At 32.3% G+C, this 19,667-nt stretch overlaps 1 protein-coding gene across 1 annotated transcript in view; it reads right to left on the bottom strand.

Annotated features, from left to right (window-relative positions):
* LOC118193282 (junctional adhesion molecule 2A-like) overlaps positions 1–19,667 on the bottom strand; it is a 475,381-nt gene that overhangs the window by 128,346 nt on the left and 327,368 nt on the right. The window contains exon 3 of the mRNA XM_085810466.1: positions 16,157–16,374. Within this exon, the coding sequence (XP_085666592.1) occupies positions 16,157–16,374 (218 nt within the window). The remainder of the gene's footprint in view (positions 1–16,156; positions 16,375–19,667) is intronic.

The following is a 19,667-nucleotide window of genomic DNA, read 5'->3' as shown; positions in this document are numbered from 1 at the left end:
ACCGAGTCTGTTTTCCCAACTGGGAAATGATATCTTCCAGCAGGACAACGTCCCACGTCACAAGACTCGAATTGTGTCGGAGAAGCTCGAGGAGCATGATGATGAATTCCAGTTAATATCTGTCCACATAACGCGCCGGGTCTTAACCAGATAAAGCACATTTAGGATGCCATGGATTGGCGGTTTAGACCTCAAACACCACCATGTTGGAATATCTCGACCTTGTGTGACCGCTGCCTAGATATTGGATAGAACATGTCTCCAGTCATCTATCTACCTGTGTCTCTTCCATCATCTACTCCAGAACTTGTGGCATCTATTTTGTAGGCCAAAGCTCGCGTAACGTGTTACTGAATAGGTGATCATAATATTTTTGCTCTTCAGTGTAATCATAATTCAAGCAAAGGCAAAAGTTCCTTGTCTACCTACAAGAGCTCACGAAGTAAGTTATTATTCTCGAAATATTACGAAACTTCGAGAAATGGACTGCGCTCTAATTGAAAACAGAACAGGAGGTTCACAATAACGGATACTATGCTGATACAAAATAACAATACTATGCTGATATTAAAACTACAATATTGTTGAGCAGAATATCTTTAATTCCTTAAAATATTTCAACTCATTTAGTTGCTTACAATTCCTTGACTTTAAATGCACAAAAAGATTTAAAATATCGTTCTTCTTTTACGTTGAAAAAAAATCCTACTTGAAGAAATAACCTAGTTTTTCAAATCACATAAGACTGCTTGAAAGTGTAGGTTTTCACGTTTATCTCTTTATTTATCTTAGACTGGAAAATTTCTCAAAATAAAATGTGTATTATTTAAAGGCTCTGTAAAAATTATGTTATTTAGCTTGAGCAAACATCGCAATCTGTAAAATTTGTAATATGTTTAAAACGTTAAAACCCAAACATCATGTCGCGTAAAATTTGCAGATATATTTCCGCCAAACCGGTTACAAGCTTAATATAAAATACCCAATCTGGAATAATTATTCTCTAGAATAAAATTTTCTCTAATGAAATTTCTTTCTAAATTTGGTTGAAAATACTGAATTTCTGTCGGAAATAAGCATTGCAAAATGGCATATTCGATAAATTTGTCTCGAACATTTCTGAGAAATTGAAATTAACCTTTTCACTCTGCATTAAAATTCGGTATACATTTCTTTTTAAGAGTACAGATGTGAGATTTAATTTAAAATATAAATTGTGACCTTTTTCATTTCCCTATATTGTTTAGACGCTCGTTTTCAATTACTAAAAACCATAGCTTCTCTATAATACTAATGAAAGCCTGGAGTATCGGGAAAATTACTTATTGCATAAAATTCATAAATTTAGAGGAATACTTAAATCTTCGAGAATGAGAAATTAATACCGTTAATGATTTTAGCAATAAACACAATCATTGAATAGTCTTTTGAAGGCTTCATAATAAATGCTGTATGATATTGAATCCTCAAAAGCCATCTTATGGCTTTTATTTAGTTAAATATCGATCTGTCAATTAGAAATACCACATTTTGCCCCTCTTTTTTTACTAATTATATAGTACGAAAATCCAGAGAAGAAAACTATGTGAAAAATTTAATTTCCGGAGGATTTGGTTGTCATGAATAAACTATAGATAACTATTATAATATTATTTCTTTAAAAGAAATCTAAATTCCTATAAGAATACTTAATAATATTAATATTACAATATCTAATAAGATATCTTCACATCTACTGTCCTATATCTTGTATATTGCTAGTTCTTACTATTATCTCTGCTACTTCTTAGGCCTCAAAATCATCCGTAAGTAATTAGAGCTGGTGAATACGCAACTGAGTAAGAGAAATCATAACTAAATGTCAGTTTGTGTTTGCTTCACTTGATTGATCATTTCTAGCATCAAACTGGCATTATAAAGAATTTTCACCCTCCTTTCAGCATGCCTTCGTGATGTAATGGCAGCACACTCGGCGCGTATTCCAGAGGTCCAGGTTCGAGTCCTAGCTCATTTTTCATGTCACTGGATTCAAAATATTCTAATAACTCTACAGCATAAAATTCAATATTTAGAAGGGAAAGTTTCGGCATGATATTAGCAGGTAATTTGGGAGATTTGTTATAGTTAAAGAGAAAATAATCAATACACAGAGGAAAATATTTCAAAATTTAGGGGAGTTTTCTCTCTAAAAACTTTAAAGAAGGGAAATTTTTAAATTATACAAAATTTTTAAAATTTTCAGAGAATGTTGCTAAAAATAGAGAGAAAAGGTCACCGGCGAAATAGAGTAGTTTGTTTTGAGAGGTACGAGGAAGTGACAGAAAAATACAATACTAGCAATAAAAAAGTGCAGTACCTGTAGATATATACGCATATAGCTTTCCAAATATGATGGAAAATTCATCTGTTTTAATTTAACTCACGACGAAAGCATGTTTTAAGTTTTGGAATGCTATAAATTATTTTTGTTTTCCAGTACATATAAAGGATATTTCTGTTTCACAATTTATTCAACCATCAAAAAGGCTGAAGGCTGAAGTTAAAGACAGCGAAGCAAAAAAAGTAATTCTTCTGGGAATTCAAACAGAAATGGCTATAAACACGACAGACTTTAAAACAGAATTGTGTGTTTTGAACCGCCAAATGTCAGCGTGATGTATTCCGTATCAGGCGGAATGAGGATTTCGCTGAATTGTACAGTTGTCGGATAAGTTTTTGAGGGAATTCTTATTTCAACGAATTTTAAGCAAACATTTATAGCCTTTTTCGTAGCAAACTGGTAAAAGAATATGGAAAAATGTTTGCCTTTGTAAAATTTACATGTGAAACTAAAATGTAAATTTGACGAACATTACTTAAGTAAAAGGTTAGGTTAGGTTATTTAATTACGGCAAAGCCTCGAGGGCTATCTGCCTTCGTGGAGGACTTTCTAATGGAAACTGGTTCGTATACATGTTAGACGTGTGAAAATCCACGAAAACACCCATGCAGCCAGCCCGTTCGCGGGATTCGAACCTCGAACCGAACTAACTTAAGTAACAATCGAAACAATAGGAAAAACTGTTGCGAGCACCATATATGACTTTCTTGTATGCCTATTAAATTACATACGTATTTTGCTGCCGTTCATTTAAACTTATTTCACTTGAAAGTGAGATACGATCCTCCAGTTATTTATTAATGAAGTGAATAGTTACAAATTTGCTAAAATATTGCTTTTTAATAATATTAAATATTTATATAATTTTTAACTCAACAATCTTACCCTAAATATTAGGATTGAGTAAAATTTTTCTAATTTTTTTTTGTAATTTTGCTGTTTAATTGTATACAGCGTAAGTGCTAAGAAAATAACTCTCCAAAATCGACTCGCCAAAGAAAATAGTATTTTCCAAGCAGAATTACAGGTATGTCGAATGGCAATAGAATACTCAATTGATAACAATTTACAAAAAATCAACATTTTCTCAGATAATCAATCAGCAATATTAGCCTTACTAAAGCCTACACATTCGTCTGAAATTATCCAAGATATGATTAATAAAATAATCCAATATCATCCAATTTCATCATACATTTATTGCATACTCACATCGGTAACGAAGTAGCTGATTCAGCAGATAAATCAGCCATTACCAACAATAATATCTCTTCAAGAAAACTCTCCTGGCCAAAATCATACCTCAAGAAATACCTACATAAATCAACTTCCAAATGTGGGAAGAAGAATGCACAACAATAGGCACAGGAAGACCATTACATCAAACAGCACCTCATTTGAATGATACATGTATAGTGGTCAATAATTATATAAACTGCTTTATAACTGGTAAACATGCCATTCCCCACATACGTCTTCAGAATAAACATCTCAAACTCTGAACGATGTGTATGTGGGAATAAAGATGACCCAAAATCATTATATTAACTCAAATGTCCATTAACAACGTCAACTCATATCAACTTGCCTAATTCAAATATCAGTGCCTCCTTTCGCTTTGCAATTAAAAACAAACATTTAAAAAGAGAAAGTAGAAAATACAAACAAATAACTAGCTTAAATAAGAAAAAAAATATCTGGGCACTAAATTAATATCAAAATTCATTTTTGAAGCTGCAATTCATCTAAAATTATACATAATTATCTTAAAAACCAAAGTAAAAATGTCATATCTGTTACAATCTAATGATTTAAATCAGCAATATACAGGGTGGTTATAATTAAAGTGATCCTATTGAGAACTCTCTAGAACCTGTTCTACTTACTGAATTTTGATGAAATTTGGTATATGTGTTATATGGATCATGGGGAAACAATCTCTGCAATACAAAATTCATAATTATCTTCTTTAAACCATTATTCGGCATGGGCTTTTCCTCAATCCCTTTAAACGACGATATTCAGGCAATGCAACTAAGCCATTACTGCCGCTCTGACGAAGCAGTTTTACCAGTAAAGCTCAATCTTTCTTCTGTAATGGCATAATTAAGGATGACAAAGCCATACAAAGATTTTCTGGCTCTGACTGCAAGTCTATAGGTTTGACTAAATTTCCATAAGGAATTTTTTACTATTGCCACGGGGTGGTCAAAATTTGAACTATTTTATATTGCAGAAATATTTTTCCCATAGTTCATATAACATATATACCAAGTTTCATCAAAACCCGATAGGCAGAACGAGTTCTACAGGGGTCTGAATAGGGTTACTTTAATCATAACCACCCTGTACTTTGTAAGTATTTGTTTCCTTGCAATATTAATGACACAGTAAGAAAAATAGTTCTACAGTTAACCCTTTGTTGCATACAAATAATCTTGAGAAGTTAAACGAAAATGTTTGTATTTTTTCTACTTAAAATAACCTTAGTAATAATAACAAAATTAATTTTATTCAAATTTCGTTTTAAATAATTGCTGCAGTTTGTTCACTACAGTGGACAGCATGCATATATGTACATGCATACAAATCTCTTCCCGACGAATTCCGGTCATTGCGTTTGAAATCATTTCCTGCCTTGTTTGCAGTGATCATTACCATTTTCTAAATGGTAAATCGACAACTGACATGTACATACAGATCCTCCAAAATACCTTCATTTCGTCGATTGTGATTGAATTCATTTTGCTACGACTTTGTAACCTGTACCTATTGGATTCCAATGTCAAATGTTTTAGAAATTCTTTGCCAAACATAAACATTTCCAGTGGTGTTTTGGCTTGATTTTGCAGTACATTTGGATTTCAATTCACTCCTTTTGGTAGATCTTTATCTACCCACTCCACAATATTCTCAAACTGACATTTAAAATAAAATGTCTAAAATTAGTAATTGTGAATAAAAAATGGCAGTATAAGAAAATGTAAGCAATGTTATATAATGTTTACTATGAGAAATTGTACTAACTTGGAAACAGAAGTAGCAGCCATTTTCTAAATAGCGATGCTTTATTTAGTGATGCTATACAGCCATCTATGATCGACATTTGAAAGTTCTCATAATATAGAATGAATAAACATAATGGAATCTAATTAATTCAAAAAACATCTTCCATTGGAGAACTGGATTTTCTAGAGGCATTTCACATTCATAAAAATCTTTCTGTTCTAGTTAACGATCCTAATTCCAATCCAAATTTGCCTTCGGCTTTTAGAGAAATTATGTTTTAGTTCTGGTTTCGCCAACAGATGGCGCCACTTGCTTATTCTTGTCCAGGCTTTCTTATCTAATCATTATTTCCTATCTTGTTCATTTGCGGTTTTGCAGCTGAAGATGATGGTTCGGTAAAACCATCGAAACTAGTCCTGTGAAAATTTTGTAGGTGTAACGCTGATTTTTGTTGTTTGACTTCTGAGTATAATGGAATCTGTTAAGGCATTTCAGAAGAATAAACAAATTTAAACTTTTGTCCGCTAGAGTGGACATGATGCAACAAAGGGTTAAACATACTGAGCTATAAAAGCCTATCTTAAATAAAGTCCAATTCACAAAGAATAAGCTTTCTGTCTACCATTAAAAAGGACAGTAAAAATCAGAAAGACTACTATAATATTTTTATGCATTTTCACATACTATGAAATGTATTTAGATTGACTTGTAACATATTTTTAAATTGATTCTATTTAAATTTGAAATGAAATTACATTTGAAAATATTAAAATAATTATTAAGCATAATCACTTTCCTGCAATGATAATAATATTGTGAGCAAAGTAGTTTTACAGTTAAAGTTCCTGAATTTCATTTTTATACTCAAAATGTACTGTATCCTATCCACTAAGTGCTTCACAGGAAAGACAACAGAAAAATATTAGAAGATTGCTACAATACTAATGTAAATATATTTATGTTACAAAATAAACTGATGAAATATATTACATGAACTAAAACTAAATTATAACTTATTATATAAATGTTATGCCAGCTTATTAAGTACTGTACTTAATGCTATCAAGTGAAAACATTTACGTTAAACATAATGTGATATATGAACTTAACTAACTTTAAGAATTCAACATAAACTTATGATATCAAATGACAACATCTCAATTAAAAGAAATGGAATCATATAATAAACTGTATATCAAGAAATTATTATAATTATGATTGTTAGTCTACTATTATTACATCTATCAGAACTATTATAATTATATTTAATGGTTATGATACCAATCAAAATATCAATGCACTATTATAAGCAATTATATATACCAACATTAAAAATTATACATGATGATGCCATTGTCTATTAATCTGTTGATTATGATACTAATAATAATCATAATGAACTATTATAAATACTAACTATTAATCTAGAGTCATCCCTAGAGCCTAAATGGATTTAATAATCCTGCTGAATAGACATGGTCTTATAATATTTTTAATATTTCATGTCTTATAAGTCTTCATGTCTCTTGCCTTCTTGGCATGCCTTCGTGGTGTGGTGGTCTGCACGCTCAGCGCATAATTGAGAGGTCCGTTGGTGGGTTCCCGGCGAAGGCGTTTGTTCATTTTACATGATTCCTGCTTTCACTTAACCTAATGTCTCTACAGTGGCGCCCGAACTAGAAGTGTGTTAGATTATGATTCTCCTAACCCTGGATTTGGCCATTAGGTCCCCTAAAAATCCCAGTCGCCCTTTAAAGGGTCCCCCCTTTTATATAAGGTATTTCTCCCACCATCTTCGCATGCCTTCGCGGTGTGATGGTCTGCACGCTGGGCGAGTATTTCAGATGTCCGCGGTTCGATTCCCGGCAAAGGCATTGCATATTTTTCATTTCTTCTGCTTCCGAAATAAACCTAATGATTCTACAACCTAGTTATGGAATTATTAATTATTAACTATTAAGAAATCATATACTAATTTGTAAGAACTAAATATCAATAAACTATTATATTGTTTATAACACCAATAATTTTGCCAATAAACTACTAAAAATTGTCTATCAATATCCTGTAAATGTAATGTTATGAACTATATACAAATTATATATGAACTGTATGTCAGTATATTACTTTGAACTTTTATGAACTATTACAAATATGAACTTCACTAAAGTGCCCCTGAATCAGGGATAGACATGGCTATGCACATTTTATAGCGCTGCGCCGCATCTGTGCTCACGTGAGAAAGTTGGGCAAATACACATATAGCTAGTACTATGCTTGTTGTTAATCAGTCTTTTCAATTACCAGTTTGGGTTTCTGATTTAGACGGCTTCGATCGTGGACACATAGTAGGTACTCAACGCATGGACCGTTCAATTTCCGAAATCCTCAGCGGGCTAGGATTTTCGAGGTCAACAGAGTCAAGCGTATACCGAGAATACACAGTTGGTGGGAAAAAAGAAGTAACGATCGCGCAAATTGCAATGGACATTTAACGTAGAACAAGTGTGGTGTCAGACGACTAAGCCGTATTGAATATAGTCAACGAAGCCAAACTTTAATCGCAGATTACTACCCAGCTGAATCAGGGCGACAGTCATCTTCGGAAGCCGTAGATCCACAAGAGTACCTTTGCCGTCATCGAGCTGCATGTCATAGAGCAGCACTTCTTTCCTGGGCAAGAGAATACAGAGAATAGTCTCTAGTAGACTTGAAATGAGTAGCAAGGAGTGATGAGTGTCGATTCCGACTAATTAATACCAATGGAAGGCTGAGAATATGGTGTCAGACTCATGAAGCCATGAATCCTGTATGGCAGACTGGAACTGTACAAAGCCACGGTGGCTTAATCATGGTCTGGGGTGTTTCCTCTTGGCAGTGCTTGGGATCTTTGGTACTTGTACCAACCTCCGTCAATATGATTCGGTACGTAGAGTTGCTAGGCGATCATTTCCATCCATTTACGTTGTCCTGTCATTAACACGGAAATGGACTATCTCAGCAAGATAACTGCACCTCTCACAGGTTGGCTACTGTCTGGTTGAATGAGCGTTCTTCTGAATTCTCTATCATAAAATGGCTACCTAAAAGCTCAGATTTAAATTCTACTGAGCATCTTTCGGACATTTTTGGAGAAAGGTTTAAAACCTCATCACACAACACTAGTGACTCTTCCTAAATTATAGAGGGCTCTATCCGATGATTGGCAAGCCATTCCCGTAGGATTCTTCCAGAAACTTGGCAGCGATTATTGAGACCAGAGGAGGCCTAACTCGTTATTGACTAGCTATCCCTAATTCACTGGTACTTTAGTGCATTAGGAACTATTAAGACCAATGAACTATTTATCATGGATCTATTGAATATGCAAACTGTGTTATATTTGAATATATACTTTGAATTACTAAAGTAAATTGAATTATACATTGCATTACATATTGAATTAGTGAAATACTAAATTGTACTATTCATTTAAGAACAGTACTAATTAATTTAAATTTTCAAATCTATATCATCTATTGATAAGTAATCAAATTTGTATTGTATTAATTGCAACAATTGTATTACCGACTAATTGTACGGACTATATATGTAGTGCTACCACCAAGACCAAACTGTACAAGTCGTAACTGGATATGTGTTGGAAGAATGTAAGTGCGATGGCACCATCTGTTATGTACACTGAGAAAAAAAAAAAAAAAAAAAAAAGGGGGGGGGAGGGTGACAGTTCTACTGGGCGGAATGACGAAATTCAAATTGCGTTTTCTATGTCCCAAAAGCGCGACTTAGGATATATATTAGATTTATATATACTATTGTTCTAACACAGATATTTTAGCACAAAATGGGACTTTGCTGAAATAACATACCAACTGTTTTCCATATTTCGATTCTGCGGCCCAAATTATGCCTAAATATTCAATGTTGTAAAATTTGGTGCGAAAGTTAGCGAGAAATTTTAAAATTTAACTTGGCGCATTTTTTCGGTTTGCGCCAAGAATAACTCGGCTATCTTCTTAATATATGGCAGCCTATTTTCCTTTCCCTTTCATTGCGCAGGAATGGGGAAAAATTCACAACGTTCCTAGCTTTTTATGTTGTGCATGAGGGTAAAAAAAAAAAAAAAAAAAAAAAAAAAAAAAAAAATCTTAAATTTTTCAGATTTTAAATTAGTCCAAAGGGGCGTTTTTTTAACGTTTTGAGTGTTACCTTTATTTATTAAATATCATGTTCTTTGCACTTAAACCATAAAATTCAGTTCAAGAGCAATATCGCAAAATAATGTTAAATTAAGCATATCTTTAGAATTTCCGATATACACAGTCTCGCGAGCTGGAGATAAAAGTATTTTTTTTCTATATAACGTTTCCATTTCTCGCTTTTAAAGCATTGAGTTTGTAAATCAAAAATTCGTCAAAGTTTTAAAAAATAGGAAATCGATCATAAAACAAATTTCAAATTTCAAATTTGGTCTTCCACATGCTCATATTCGTTGGAGGATTACGTTATTCAAAATTCGATGGCTCTATGTACCGTTGTTTTATCACAATGCGAGAAATATACATACATTTATGCAGATTTTTCATTATTTAATTTCTTCAAATATGCAGGACTCTAACATTTTGTGGCAACAGTTTGAAAAGTGAACCGACGTTTATGAGTCCGATGCAAAATGCCAAAACGAAAGCAATAGTCCTTCGGGACTGAAATCCCTTTGGACTGAAAAAAAAAAAAAAAAAAAAAAAAAAAAAAACACATTGTTTCTATTTTCAATAACAAATATGCGAAATTTCAAAACGCGCAAATATATAAATTAATGTACATGTTCGGAAATTTTGAATAAAGAAGTGTAATTTTTTTGCATGTATGCTTATAAATACATCTACTTTAAGAAATGGTGTTAAAAATTTTATAGATTTATAAGGTATTTCTCCCGCTTTCCTAGCATGCCTTCGTGGTATAGTGGTTCTGAACACTGTTCCGGTATTCTAGAGGTTCGTGGTTCGATTCCCGGCGAAGGCGTTGCTAAGTTTTCATCCTGCCTGCTTCGAAAAAAAAAAAAAAAGGGAACCTGTTTCTACAGGTTACAAAAAAAAAATGTCTACAAAAAAAAAAAAAAATGTTTCTACAAATTCCTCAAATTTTTTCTCGAAGAATTTATAAAAATTATTGAAAAATACAAATTGTAAAAATAAATCATAAAAAATAGAAGAATTTTATTTGGAATGAACTTAAATTTCGAAATACCAAAGGAACAATCAAATAAGTTTGATAAAAAAAGAGATATTAATAAATATATATCAGATTCAATTAACACTGAGGAGCTAAAATTTTGAGAGTTTTTTTCCTTCCACGTACGAAGCAAAAAGGAAATATTGTAATCGCGAAAAGTTTCAGGCAGCATATTTCAACAAAAATATCCACTTTGACCGCTTTCGAATGCAATTTAACGATGTTTTTGCGTGATATCTGTACGTAACGACAGAATAAAAGACTCGTTTCCTCAAAAAAAATTATAAAAATGCTTTAAAATTAATTCTGAAGAAAAATTTTCGTTGCGTCTGTACGAACGTATGTACGTACGTGCGTACATAGGTATCTCGCATAACTCAAAAACGAGTAGCCTCAGAACGTTGCATTTTGTATATAGGACTGCTATAACATGTAGATGTGCACCTCGTATTTTGGTTGCAATCGGCCGCACCAAACGTATATAAATATACTTTATATATATCTACTCTGTTACCCAGCTCACTGATTTCAGTTTCTTTATTCTTATATGTTTAAAAATTGTACATTTTTTGCTTTAAAAATGATTGAATTATATTGTTCTTATATTCCGGTCAAGGTTTTTATGCCTTTAGTAAACCTGTATGCAATATTTTTAGAACTATCAACAATTTTAAAGTTGTTTAAGTGCGCCTAAGCCTAATAATATTTTTTGATGGCGGCCATTGCTTGTTTACATTTAAAACAGCAGACTTGTGGATTTGTTGCCAATCTAGAAAACTTAGTTTCGCAACAACAAAGATAAACGCCTTCATTTGTTATTGCGATTTAAATCATGCTTAATCCTTTCTGGGATTTTTTCGAGGAAATAAGTGTTTAAGATTTACTTCGTAATTTTTAATATACATATTTTGAGTTTTTATGTATGTTTGCCTTGTCGTGAAGTGAGAACTGAATTAATTGAATGAGAAATACTCAATCGTCTGTGAAAAACTGTTTCTTTTTTTTTTGTTTGCTTAATTTCTTTTATACATCATTCTAGTTTTAATATAGTATTTGAATAGAACCTGTGGCAACGATTAGGTAATTCTATTCTTTAGATGATGTAAATTTTGTGCATTCTGAGATATAATATGAACGAAATATAATATTGTTAAATGAATCTAGCGCCAGAGTATCGCTATGGTAAACAAATAGAGTGAGTTTTAAAGAATGCATTTATTCTATTGTAGTTTATGAGCTATAAGCGAAGTAGATTTAATTCAATCCAATAATTTTAAATGAAATGCAAGAAAAAATGCGTATAATTTAATATTCCGTACAAGGAAGTCATGTGGTGCACACATCCGATTTTTTGTTAAAACCCGACTCGTGGATTTTTTTCAAAACTTGGGAATTTGGCTTAATTTGAGTCCTAGAATTGAAATATGGAAAACAAATGGCGTGTAATTTCAGAAAAAGTCCACGTTTGTATCAAAAACTTATATTAGAACAATGATATACATATGAATTTATTACATATCCTAAGTCTGGCTTTCGAGACATGAAAAACGCAAGTTGAATTTTGTCAATTGTGTCAGTAGAACGGGAGAAATGTCTCGGGATTGTCAGTGTGAGGTGAAACAAATGTTTCGCGCCCACGACAGCTTGGTGAGCCCTGTGATCTTTTGCGCTTTTTCTAGATCGAAGTGTGGTGAGACAATACCTACATTACTTATAGTAAACATTGGGTGTCCCACTACTTATTTACCAGACCAAACCTGTACAAAATGTTGAAAACCAATTTTGAAACTTAAGGTAAAAGTACCAAAACATTAGATATTTCTTTGTGAGACTCAGGGTCTTCCTTAAATTTATGAAAATAAAAAATCTGATGTGTGCATACATGACTTCCTTGTACGGAATATTAAATTATACCCATTTTTTCTTGCATTTCATTTAAACTTATTGGATTGAATTAAATCTACTTCGTCGATAGCGCATAAACCACAATAGAATAAATGCACTCTTTAAAATTCATTGTATTTTTTTACTATAACGACACTCTGGCCTTGGGTTCACTTAACAGCCTTACATTTCGTTCATTTTTTAAATATATCTATGTCTTATCACTTAGTAAGAGACAATCGGCCATAAACGGCCATTTTTTTAACTCAGAATGCACAAAATTTATATCATCATAAGAATTATCTAATATTTGACACATGTTATATTCAAGTACTATAATAAATATAAAAAAAGCTGTATAAATGAAATTCAGGAAAGAACAACAACAACAGCAAAAAAAAAAAAAAATCACAGACAATACAGTATTTCTCATTCAATTAATTCAGTTCTCCCTTCGCGACAAGGCAAAAATACATTAAAACTCAAAATATATATAAAAATAACGAAGTAAATCATACATATTTCACATATTTCACACATATTTCCTCGAATAAATTCCAGAATGGATTAAGCATGATTTAATTTGCAGTAATAAAAGAAGGCGTTATCGTTGTTATTGCGAAGCTTACGTTCTCTAGTTTGGCAATAAATCTACGATTCTACTGTTTCAAATATAAACAACCAATGGAAAAAATTATTAGGGTTATTGGCACTTAAACAACTTTTAAATTGTTGATATATCTAAAAATATTGCATGGATATTTACTAAAGGAATCAAAACCTTAACCGGAAGATAAGAACAACATAATTCAATCATTTTTAAAGCAGAAAATGCACAATTTACAAGTATATAAGAATAAAAAAACTGAGATCACAAAGCGGGTAACAGAATAATATACATATATTTATATACGTTTGGCGCGGCCGATTGCAACCAAAATACGAAGTGCACATCTCATGTTATAGCAGTCCTATATACAAAATTTCATAGTTATGAGGCTACTCGTTTTTGAGTAATGTGAGACACATACGTACGTACGTACGCTCAGGCGCCACGAAAAATTCTCTTTAGAATTCATTTTAAATTAGTTTTACATTTTGTTTTGTGGGAAAAGAGTCCTTTATACTGTTCTTACGTACAGATGTCACGCAAAAACATCGTTAAATTGCATTAAATTGCATTCGATAGCGGTGAAAATGGATATTTGCGTTGAAATATGATGCTTGAAACTTTTCGCGAATAAAATACTTTCTTTTTACTTCGTACAAGGAAGTAAAATGTAGAATATGTAGAAAATGGTTTTCTTTCTTTTTTTTTTCATCCTGTGTTAAAAATGGCCATAAACGAACAGTTGTAATAAAAAATATACGGAATTCGTTTCTATAGCAGCCTAAAAGTGTCAGCTACCTCAGCTACCAAATCTCTGGAAAGAAAAAAATTATATCACTGGTAGATGAAGAACAAAACGAACATAGCGCTATCCGTATGTGCAAACCACAATTACATTTTCTTGCCAACCCAATACGTTATTATACTAATACCTCTCTTTTTATACTTTCCTCCGCATATTTATTGCAGTCTTATATTATGACAGCACAGTGACGAATAGTCAGCAACATGGATATATGGAGAGATTATAATTTACATTTTCTAGTTTAAATTTTATAAAAGAGTGCTTTATTTGAATAAATAAAATTTGAAAGAATGTCTTTTATTTTAAAATACTTTCGCCGTTCTCTACTTTACTCACAATTCTGCCTTTTTTATTTCTAAAATCAAATAAGTATAATGTAAGGAATATACGCTGCAACAACAAATCCGAAGGTAATACGATAAATCTTGTACCGGAATACTTCCAATCAATACTTCAAGCATCGCTACTTCACTCTAAATGAATATGTACTTCTTTTTATCACTACTATGTGTATTGCGATACTTTTAAATTCATGTAAACGTGAATTAAGTTACGAACTTCTCGCATAAATTTGGTTGTTTCATCTAGTGTTCCCTAGAGATTCAATAAATCTTTCAAAAGTTTAAAGTGGATCTTTCTATCCTGCATCGCTATGAAATCAGCTCGTCCATTTTCATATTTTGTCACAATTATGTTTTACGATATGCACGTGGGGTCCAAACAAAATATAACATCTATTACTTTCCGTTTAAAACAAAAATGGTACTATTTAGGATTTAGGGCTATTGCAAGAAATGCGGGACTTGAATTTTAATATCTTTAATAAAATTCCATAATTTATAACTTGTAAAGATATAAAATGCACAAAACCATATGTAACTTTAATTAACTTTTATGTAATAGCTCCTTACCGGTTAGAATCCCTATTTAATAGTATACATTTTAATAGTATATAATCCAAATTCTGAGTTTTACCGATACTAGAAATAAATATTAAAGTAAAATTTTAAAAAATGTTTTGCTTATTTCTGCTACTCTCAAATTAAAGAGTAGAAATTATCACAAGTCTATAAAAATTAAAGGAATTAAAAGTACGCTGCAAAAAGTAACAGAAGATGAATACTTTTTGTGATGTCTGCAAGAACGTATATATACGTCCTAGGATACTTTTTGTGATATCTGCAAGAACGTATATATACGTCCTAGAATACTTTTTGTGATGTCTGCAAAAACGTATATATACGTCTTAGAATACTTTTTGTAATGTCTGCAAGAACGTATATATATATATGTCCTAGAATACTTTTTGCGATGTCTGTAAGAACATATATATATACGTCCTAGAATACTTTTTGCGATGTCAAGAACGTATATATACGTCCTAGAATACTTTTTCGATGTTTGCAAGAACGCATATATACGCCAATCTTAGAATATGTCAAAGAATTTAAGGCAATAGTGTTTTTGTTAATTTCCAGTGGCGGGCACTAATCATTATAGGCGTTGGCCAGTACTAAGGCCAGAAGCAATGGTCCCTTTATCATGTGGGGGACCGAAGAAGTGGGCCATTAGTGTCTCCTATGAAGGGGCAGACAATTTACATCCATGCCTTCTCCGGAATTTGAACCCTGGCGCTTCGGTACGACAGTTAGAGTCGCTAACCATTTTTGGCAAAGTAATTAATCAAAAGCACATAAATCCAGGTATAATGTACCAGGAGCATTTTGGTTAAATATCAAGAAAGTAATACTTTCTCATGATAATTTTGGGAAGTTTGTGCCTTTTTAGCCAAAACTCGGGCCGGTCAGAGGGTTTGACTTAGTGAAACATACTAACTTAGTGAAACTTAATGGCTTAGTGAAAGTTAGCGACAATCATCCCCAAACCATTTCTTCAGGAAAATATACATTGGTATTTGGGGATCACTCTAGAAGTTGAACATTTTGTATATTATTTTAGTTTATCATGACATACTTCGGCACATTTAAACAGTAAATCATTTGACAGATGCCATTTGATGTAGATTGGAAACGTTGAATGATTTATTGTTAATAGGTATGGGGACAAGACTTCATCAGAGAATCACTCATTTGCTGTTCAGGTCATTCATTATATGTTTCCCTCTACCGTGTAATGGAACGTTGAAAAAAAAAAGTGCACATTGCAATGTGAGACAAAATATCCTAATTTTAAACAATTCGAAAGTATGAGAAGAACTAACAAATTTTTTTCTTACATCGATATCAAGTCCTGGTGCTGGAAATGCCATGAACTGCGGAGACAGACTTGGAAAGAAGCGGAAGAATTCGACGTGGTCTTTGTACCACTTGACAGAATAAAGCTTTTCTTTACCGAGATCGAAGAAACACGTTAAAACTGCTGAATCTCCTGGAACGACCAAAGTTGGTACTTCGAAACGAGTAATTTTCAGTCCAACACTAATTACTGGCAGTGCTAAGGGGGAAAAACAATTTTCAATTAATTATAACTCACATAAATAAAAAAATGTAATATTAGCAGTGAAGATGATGGAATGGAGAGCATATAATAAATATTTTTTTTCCAATTTGCTACTTCTTTGTGGCTTCTAATTATACAAATGGAAAATTTAGAATACTAGTTAAATTTAATGGTAAAAAATATTTGCGAACGCAAAAACCAAAGTACATATCGGAGTTGAATGAGTCTTTTATAAATAACTATTTTAAATACCTTGGTAATACTTAAATACGTCTAATAAATACTTAATAATACTTAAATAAGCATACAATTATTCTATCATAAAATATGAAACATTAGTTTTTTTCAGTAATATACAAAGAAAATGACGTAAAATCGGATTTAATTTCGTAAAATGAATTTTTCTACTGTTCAAAATAAATTAATTCAAGCTTACTTTTTATTAAATTGTAAACTTTTTATTTTAAGAACAAAAACCAATTACTCGAATCATTCATAAGAATTATCATACAATTTAACAGTAACGGATACTTATACTTCCAGCTTTTGTATTCCTATTTTACCATGAACTAGTTTAACTTAAAAAATACAAATACACATATTTTCAATTAAATATAAAGATTTATTATTTGATTTCCTATTGACATATTATTATTTTTTAATTCTAAGTAGATAAAAAAAAATTCGTTTCACAAATCAACTTTCATCACTTAAAATTTCTAAATAAAATTCTATCTACAAGCAGAATTTCTAAAGAAAGATTTTAATCTAAATGTGCTGCCACAAACTCCATTGTTTCGCAAACAATTTGAACCCAAACAAGTTAGATATACTTTTAAATTAATACTACATAATTAAAATATTATTTCGCGTAAGTTTTTTTTCTTTTATTAAGATACCTCGTAATTTTAAATTTAATTCATGTTTTATTTAGTTCACAGGAACTTTGTCCCTGAAGGACTAATATTTCGTTTTGCGATTTTGCATTGAATCACTCTGAATGTACTTTTCGCTTTTCAAACTGTTGCCACCAAATACTATCGCCCTGTATTATATTTGAAGAAATTAAAAAATGAAGAATCTGCATAAATGTATGTATATTTCTTGCTTTGTGATAAAACAACGGTACCTAGAGCCATCCAATTTTGAATGACGTAATCTTACTGCGAATATGGGCATCTGGAAGATCAAATTTGAAATTTGGAATTTGTTTTATTATCGGTTTCATAGTTTGTAAAACTTTAACGAATTTTTGATTAACTCAATGATTTAAAAGGGAGCAATGGCAACACACTACGGGAGGGGACAGAAAACCTTTTTATCTCCAGCGCGTGGAACTGTGTATGGGAAATTCTAAAGATATAATTATTTTAAAATTATTTTGAGACATTGCTGTTAAAATGAATTTTATGGTTTAAGTGCAAAGATCATGATAATAAATAAATAAAGGTAACAGGAGTAAATTAAAATCTGAAACCTTTCAGTTTTTTTTTTCTTTTTTTTTGACTGCCACTCTGGTATTGAAGAGTCGAATATGGTATATTCTTTCTAAGCAGCTTATAAAAAAATGCTTCCGAAGCCGAATGGCTCACCAGCGGTCAAACGGTAAAAGTCGCTGAACATTGGTAGTTCTATATCCCGTTCACCGTGGTTTGAATCCCGGCAAACGGGCTGGCTTCATAGGTTCTGTCATGGTTTTCTGCATGTGTAACATGGTTACGAACCAGTTTCTTTTAGAAAGCCCTTTACAAAGGCATCTCTTCTTTAAGGCAACTAGCCTTCGAATGCTTCGCCGTAATTAAATAAACCAAGCCAATTTTTAGGCAAATAGAAGCTATTGCTGTCTAACTACTTTAATGCCTTTTTATAAGAGCGAAGATGACGAGTTTGTTAATTTCATTGCACTTAATTAAACAGCTAAATATTTGAGCCGACAGTTTTAAAAAGCTTTTTGCATCGCCTTTTGAGACTTCACGCACTAACTAATATTTGGCTTTTAAAAGTTGCTGTTTTTGAGGAATTCAAATTTAAAGCTGAAAAATTCTCCTATCTTAGTGAATAATACTTAAATAGGTAAACAGCGCATAAAAAAAAAAAAAAAAAAAAAGTGCAAAGCGCTGTAAAATATTTATGTATGAACTGAGCTAGAGAATTTCATTAACTTATGTATAAGCATTTCGTTTTTCTAAATCCTGCTTTCAAGAATAAACACATGTCTAATTCATCATTATTAAAACAACAAATGTAAGACTTAGCACATGCGTACATAATAGATTAATTTATAGTAAGTGGTAGAGGTTTTAGGTTTTTCACTTCTAAAACTATTACAGTTAATCATTTCCAAAAGAGTAATGAAAACAAGATAAATGCGTTTTATAAAAAATTAATTAAAAAAATATACTTTACTAAATTACATTCCAGATCAATTACGAAAACAACCTTCACCATCTCACCTTTAGATTGTTTAACAAAGTGTCAAAATTGGAACCATATTTTTGGTATGTCTGAATTGTTGTGCAAGATACTTTCCGTTCATTTCCTAACATTGGATAGAGGTTGTATCAGTTATACGGGAAAAACTACAAAAACCTCTATATAGCAAGCTTGGAATCGAATCCAAGCAGGAACTACCTGTGTACAGTGATTTTACCGCTCGGCCGTTGGTGGACCTCAGCTTTGTGACAAGAACAGATACCGAAGCAGACATCTTCGGGGCTACATTCAAGTTGTCTTAACAGTTCCGAAGACTTCCTATTCAAAACCACAAGTATTTCAATACAATAAAAAGTTTAGAATATGCAGAGAACAAAGGCATAACAAGCTTATCAAACTCTTGGCTGCTCAGCTTCTCGTGACCCAATAGTCCGCACTACAGATCCAACTTCCCCCCAGGACCAGGCACGGAGGTTCAAGAAATGATTAATTTCAAACAGTTTATTTCTCGTGTTACATCTCTGGATTGCACTCGCAGACGCGGAGCGGCGTAAATGAGATACTTTACCGCTTGTTATATTGTAGCGCACGGCACCGGAACCGTGGAGTTTAATCGTAGCGCAAGTGGTTAATTTAATTAGTTTGTAGTTCTTATTTTTGAGTTTCATACCACAAGTACTGCTCTTTGTATCCCGAAGGTCGGAACAGCTGTAAATTGTGAAGAATAAATGGTAGTTAAACCGGTGTCCGCCGATAACATCGCGGCAAAAACGTCGCGGAGAAAACAACGCAAGGCGAAAACGTCGTGCTACAAAACATCGTGGGTGAAAACATCACAAGGAGATAACATCGCA

This window comes from Stegodyphus dumicola, chromosome 1 (assembly GCF_044657685.1).
Source record: "Stegodyphus dumicola isolate Sdum_Otavi_A_Nest chromosome 1, ASM4465768v1".
Classification (NCBI taxonomy): Eukaryota; Metazoa; Arthropoda; class Arachnida; order Araneae; family Eresidae; genus Stegodyphus; species Stegodyphus dumicola.
The sequence above is the reverse complement of the archived record's forward strand: the minus strand, read 5'-3'. Positions and strand labels throughout refer to the sequence as shown.